The sequence below is a fragment of the Chanos chanos genome, chromosome 3 (assembly GCF_902362185.1).
Source record: "Chanos chanos chromosome 3, fChaCha1.1, whole genome shotgun sequence".
Taxonomy (NCBI): domain Eukaryota; kingdom Metazoa; phylum Chordata; class Actinopteri; order Gonorynchiformes; family Chanidae; genus Chanos; species Chanos chanos.
The window spans coordinates 17665639-17672500 of record NC_044497.1 but is presented as its reverse complement, the minus strand read 5'-3'; the positions used below and the strand labels follow the sequence as shown (position 1 = coordinate 17672500).

The 6862-nt window shown below is 40.5% G+C and overlaps 1 protein-coding gene across 1 annotated transcript in view; it reads left to right on the top strand.

Annotated features, from left to right (window-relative positions):
* piezo2a (piezo-type mechanosensitive ion channel component 2a) overlaps nt 1-6862 on the top strand; it is a 93797-nt gene that overhangs the window by 65816 nt on the left and 21119 nt on the right. Inside the window, exons 17-24 of the mRNA XM_030767388.1 lie at nt 154-383; nt 2758-2918; nt 3473-3649; nt 3824-3946; nt 4179-4379; nt 4849-5053; nt 5324-5425; nt 5671-5836. Coding sequence (XP_030623248.1) covers nt 154-383; nt 2758-2918; nt 3473-3649; nt 3824-3946; nt 4179-4379; nt 4849-5053; nt 5324-5425; nt 5671-5836 — 1365 coding nt within the window. The remainder of the gene's footprint in view (nt 1-153; nt 384-2757; nt 2919-3472; nt 3650-3823; nt 3947-4178; nt 4380-4848; nt 5054-5323; nt 5426-5670; nt 5837-6862) is intronic.

Sequence of the window (6862 nt, the reverse complement as noted above, 5' to 3'; positions counted from 1 at the left end):
ACATCATAGATTCAACTTTGTTTGTGTGGGATGTGATAAAGCCATAATTCCTGGCCTGGCTCTTACCTCTTAAAATGAGAAGCTCTGAATGAACCCATGTGTCAGTCTATCGACATTGATACATATAGAGCGCTCTTCTCTTCCGCCTTTCAGGCTGGTGCACCTGGATGGCAGCCTGGCTGATATCTCCATGATCAAACCAACTCTCAACTCAACCACGAAAGAAGAGGAAGAGATGGGAGAAAAGGTGGATTTGGATGATGAAGAAGAGGATGGAGACATAAAAAGAAGTCCAGGGGATGAAGATCCAGAGGTGCTCTATACGACGGAGAATTATGTGTATAACCCAGTGGGTCCAGAAGGTCCGGCTGACCAGGGTTCAGGTACTTCGGTTCTTTTACTCACATTATAAACCTCACTGCATGCAAATAGATCTGACCTCTGGAGCTGAGAAACTCTGTGACATATTAAGCAACATTGGCATGCATTGTTCAGATCTTTTACACCTTCAAGTTAACAGATGAATTGATTTTGAATTCTTGTGTTCAGCTGTCTTGGCCTTCATTGACACTGTAGATGTGTTCCCTTCAGGAAGAGCATTGTATGATACTGCCAGAATCACAGGACACAACCTGAACTTTAAGCCATCTGTACCGAAGACTTGTAAATACACTCTAGCATGTTTGTCATTTCTCATTTCCCACAAAGAGAACTTGTGCAAGTACACTGAGATTTGTGTAGCCCAGCTAAATAAATTTGGTTGGAAAAACAAACCAAACCTGGTCCATTTTAGCCTTTAGCCTCACTATACAAAAGTCCCCGAGCCGAATCCCAACAAATGATCTGAAGATTAGATCAGACATTAAATGAGATTAAGTGAAACTGAGAGACATGTCCGTTTCCTGCACTAAATCACTCTGTATACACGTTCAAATCCTGAAGGCTCTAAGTTGTCTAACTCCCAAAAGTTCACTTTTAACAGATTTTTATTGGTCTGACAGGAACAGTCAGAACCTGTGGGTAAACAGCTGGGATCTGAAAGTGTCTAGACATGTTTGATGAACAAACACACTTTTAGGCAGCACCGAGGACAAGAGTGCCTCTTCTGTCTGCTGCATTGTCTGTCCTCTTTTCAGATGAATGTACTTTTATATTTTCTCTCCACTTTAACACTCCAGAAACCTTTCAGAAGAATCAAGGGCTTTGCTCCGGAAGAAAAAATGGTTTAATGAAACTATGCGACACTTTCTCTTGAGGTTTATATATAACACTGGTCTTACTGAGAAATAAACTTTGTCATTTTTACATCTATTAAAGTGGAAATGGTTTGGCTGCTAATTCCTTGGCAGTGAAGCATACATATACTATTAGAAATAGCCAAGAGAACTCTGGTAACTTTTTATAGTACGTTTATCAGAAACCTCATCTTTTTTCAGAAGCCTTGCAGTACCTTTGGATTTATACTGAAGGATTCTGGCTTTTTTGGTGTGACTCCGCCTGAAAAATTATTTTCATTGGACTTACTCTGACACTATCAGCAGGGTATCTTCTCTCTCTCTATAAGCCAGCTCTCTTTTTTCAGTGTTTTTGTCTTCCTCTGTCTGAGTCTGTGTCAGCGTTTTTAACACAGCCAGGCTATGCTGTTCACCAGCTGTTTCTCGCCCATTGTGGAATAAGTAGTCATAGCGTTTGAGGTGAACACTCAGTTTAGGGATGACGTAACGCCTTGTACTTCATGGAATCCATAAATCAAATGTGACACAGCAGAATGTCAAAACCTGTCACAAAAGATTTAATCTCAGTTTGACAGCACTAAAGTATTGTTATGAAGAATTTTCTGTCTTATCGTGTTATCTGCAAAGCAGTCTAAATGTTTTGCCTTCTCCCCAGCTGTTTGCTGAGAGCATTTCAGTAGTTTATATTAACATTGGCTTTGTGTAGTCTGTTTTGATAAAAGTTCAAGTGTTGCCTGCAGTAACCGAGTAACATGACTGTTTAGTCATTCACTCGAACATATTTAACAGAAGAAAACAATATATGAACTGGATCAGTGAAGAATGTTGGAGAAACATGTCATAAGTATTTTTATTACATAACCTAGGGTTGATATGACTTTAGTCTTATTTAGTGCATGGTATGGATAAGTCTGTGTATAATCACACATGAGCAGGAACAGACTTGGCCAGGTTGCCTGGCCCCTTCTTCACTCTGTGGTAAATTCCACTGTAATTACAATAAGCAGTCTTCTGTAAAATTATAACTTCATTGACCCACTGGGGAGCTTTGGATATTCTCAACACTTTCATCTTCAAGATGTTTTGTTTGTCACTGGATCTATAGCAGTTCCATTTGAGTTTTTTTGTGGTTTGTTTTTTTAACTTTAATTTGGTTTGATGCGGGTCTCCCATCGTACTGCTACAAGCATCATTAGATCACTTGTAAGGAGTGTCTGCCTCCCAAAAACATTACAGCCATCCAAGGGTCCTGTCAGTCAACCCATTATTCATTACAATTGCCTCCTTACAGAGTCTACTGTAAAATACACTACACAAATAAAATTGAACTGCACTGAACTGAATTGAACTGAACTGAACTGAACTGAACTGAACTGGACTGAACAGAACTGAATTGAATGCATTCAGTTCAATTCAACTGAAAGATCATACTCTGTGTTCTCTCATTCTTTGGAAGCTGGACCCTTTGATCAGTTCCATTTAAATTTAACTTTAAACTGACAGTTCTGTCCCTGCCCCACAGATCTGAAGAATAAGTGGCACTTGGTGGTGGACCGACTCACAGTACTCTTCCTCAAATTTCTGGAGTACATGCAGCGACTACAGCTCTTCATCTGGTGGCTTCTGGAGCTGCACATCATCAAGATTGTTTCTTCCTACATCATCTGGGTGTCAGTCAAAGAGGTGAACTAATCACAGCTCAGCTAGACTCACGCACGAACAAAAGGTTCCTTCAAGGAGGAGTAGCCAACCAAAAAAGTTTATTTTACTTTGAACAAATCCCATATCTACTCAGTCATCTTGGATCCAGATGGGAAATGAATTGGTTATGTGTTCACATGAGGTGCAGAGCAATGCTAGACAAAACATAAGATTTAATAGTTTAGACATTAGAACAAAATAAAGTCTTTTAACAGTGCTACACTTTATTATATTTTTGTAAGCGTACATCTCAAGACTATGGTCAATTCCACTTCCCATCTGTAAAATGGTCCATTAATCTTTGAACTAGCACTCCTCTTTTGTTCTAGTCTCTTATCTAGTCATTGCAGATGAGAAAAAGAAGAGGGAAAGAGAAGAGAGAAGGACTATAGTACAGGGATGAATGAAAAGAAATACATTTCTTGACTCTGTACTCTGTGCATTGTCACTTAGCTCTACCGTTATTTGAAAATCTTCCAAACTGTGGATAAGGATTAGTTTTGCAGGCTTTTAATGTTGTTTCTGGATTTTTCCAGGTGTCTCTGTTTAACTACGTGTTCCTGGTGAGCTGGGCCTTTGCTCTGCCTTTCAGTCAGTTCCGTCCTCTGGCCTCCAGTGTGTGCACTGTGTGGACGTGTGTCATCATTGTCTGTAAAATGCTTTACCAGCTCACCTCCATTCAGCCTGCCACCTACTCCAAAATATGCACAATGGTGAGAAAGACACACACACACACAGACACCCATAAACACACACACATAAACACACACACACACACACACACACGCACACACACATAAACACAATGTCAAATTGTATATAAATGTTTTTCACCTCCCCTTCTCACTCTCTTTCTTTCTCTCTCTCTCTTTCCGTCTCCCTCTTAGCCGCTTAACTACACAGAGGCTCAGCGGTTGGAGATGAATAGGTCTCTGCTCTACAGCAGTCCAGTGGACCCTGCCAACTGGGTTGGCCTCAAGAAGTTCTCTCCACTGCTGGAGAACCTTAGGGTAAGAGGAGCCCCTAATACATACACACGCACGCACACGAGCACACACATACACACAGACACACACACACTCACTCACATACACACAAGATTCATCTTATGATGATGATGATGATGATGATGATGATGATGTTAAAAAAATAACCTATTCTCTTAATTAATTCTGAGTGCCCACATATGAAGACCTCTCTTTATATAACATTCTTTAAACCTTTCATATTTTTTTTCTCCAGAATAACTTGCTGATGCTGGCTTTGCTGGCATTCGAAGTGACTGTCTACCGTCACCAGGACTTCTACCGGATGAAAAACAACCTCACAGCTCCCGTAACCAGAACCATCTTCCACAACATCACCAGGCAGCACCTTGACGAAGGCATCATCAACTGTGCCAAATATTTTATAAACTACTTCTTCTACAAGTTTGGGCTGGAGGTATTACCATCAATATTTACTCTAGTCATAATGAGCAGTCATTTTTTTGCGCAGAATGGTATGTCCTAAAAAAACCTCCGCTCACACGGAGTCTGTCTGAAAATAACGGATGATTTGTTTGTGTTGTTGTAAATCGTTCGGTAATCTCTGCCTTCCTCTCAACAGCATTAGTCATCCTCTTAATAACATATTATCATGAAACTATCCCTGCGGTGTACAAACACACTCCAAAAAAAAGAAAAAAGAAAAAAAAAGAAAATGCATCTGGACTGAGCTGACTTGAATGGAGAATTTTGATTCAGAAAAAATTTTGTTTCAAAACTGAACTTTTTCTTTTTGTTTTTCTTTTTTTTTTTTTTGAGAAACCGCCCCTTAGTGAGTACATTATGACAGAGTTTCTAATGGAATAATCATGTCATCTTTTTTTTCCTTTTTAACCTCCTCCCTCCCTCCTTCTATGTTCACCCAGACTTGCTTTTTGTTGGCGGTGAATGTGATTGGTCAGCGGATGGACTTTTATGCCATGCTGCATGCTTTTGGGTTAATAGCAGTCATGTACCAGCGTAGAAGGAAAGCCATCGCCCAGGTCTGGCCCAAGTACTGCTTCTTCCTCGCCTGCATGCTCAGCTTCCAGTACCTGGTGTGCATTGGCATACCCCCAGCATTCTGCACAGGTGGGTACACTTGAAATACAGGTATACAGAACAAGTAATGGTTTTCATTACCCTGGGGTTTTAAGCCCAACATAGTTTAAAAGAATGAATATTACGAGATAGATAGATAGATAGATAGATAGATAGATAGATAGATAGATAGATAGATAGATAGATAGATAGATAGATAGATAGATAGATAGATAGATAGATAAATAGACAGATAGATAGATACATAGATAGATACATAGATGGATTGAGTTTCATTTCTGACTCTTGTCTGTGTTTTAGACTATCCGTGGAGACTGCCTTCCTCCGCCATGGACTCCAATGTTATCAAATGGCTTTATTTCCCTGACTTCCATACTCGACCCAACTCTCTCTTTCTCCTCTGTAAGTGGTATTGTCGGTTTAGAGTTTTGTTGTAGAACGTTGTTGTAGTGTTTATGTAGAGTTTCATACCATCAAAGGAACAAATAAATGCTTCAGCTGTTTCTCACAAGGCTCATTTTCAGGCATCACCTTACCTCCCTGCTTTAATGAGTGCTTTAAGGAAATCAATGAACTCTTTCCTTTCTGTTTTTCTCCTCCTTGCTTTCTTGATTTGTCTTTCCTTCACGCTCTCTCTCTTTCTGTAGATGACTTCATGCTGTTGCTGTGTGCCTCACTGCAAAGGCACGTGTTTGAGGAGGAGAACAAGGCGGCCGTGCGTCTCTTGGCTGGGGACAACGTGGAGATTTGCCGAGACCTGGACGCTGCAACCTTCAGCCAACACAACCCAGTCCCTGACTTCATCCACTGCAGGTATATGTGAGCACTATCCAGAACGTAATGAGCTGGTCAAGGAGCACTTCATCAGGAACTTGGAACAGAAGTAAACTGCATAGGACATGAATTGGATTTATTACGACAGAATTACATGCTTTAGGGCTCGGTTTCTCAGTGAAAAATTAAGCCTAGTCATAGACTAAATCACTCTCTGAATGGCAATTGTCCATTCAAAACTAAATAGAGATTCTTCAATTAAAGCCCTATTCAGTTCAAGACTGTTCTTAATGCTTATCTAGGAAACCAGCCATATAAGCATTAATACAGACTGGATCTGGTTGTTGTTTTTTTTCAGCATTTTCTAATATAGACTTTCTTTTGCTTGTCTACTTCTATTTAATCAAAAAAAGAATGTTTTTACTGTGCTGTTTTATAAAATATGTCCTAAGGATGGTAATAAGTTGACGAGGGACAGGTCTCCGCTGATGCCCGTTTCTGTGTTGTTCTCCACTCATGGTAAAGTGACAGCTGAGCAGTTCTCCACCTTTGATCAGTCTGAGAGTGTCTGCAGCTCTCTTCCTCATCCACTCATCTTAGTTCCTCACAACGACACACCATTGTGTTTAACTTGTTGAGGGAGCTATTAGGCAGCTCTGTCACAAAGTGAAGATAGAGAGAGAGAGAGAGAGAGAGAGAGAGAGAGCGCACTGTTCTAATCCTTCCTCTGTATTCCCCTCATCCCTCCATCTCTGTGTGTCAGACAGCCCAAGAGTGTTTAATACAGTTGCGCCATCCGGCCCGTAACCACCTTCTTTGTCCGGTACAGTGTTGACTCTGCTAATGTAACTTGGTAGGCTCTGGAGAAGACCTCATTTCCTCTTTGCTGGCTCATCTACAATATCAAGATCTTTCAACAGTATCAGTAGAAAATCACAGAAATCACAAAATCAGCTCTTTCAACCTTGTAACCTCATACTGTAGTCAGCCTTACCTGGAGATCCCCAAAACTGGAGATTGGAGACTGGAGATCCCAGACTGGAAATCATTCAAGATTTTTTTTTC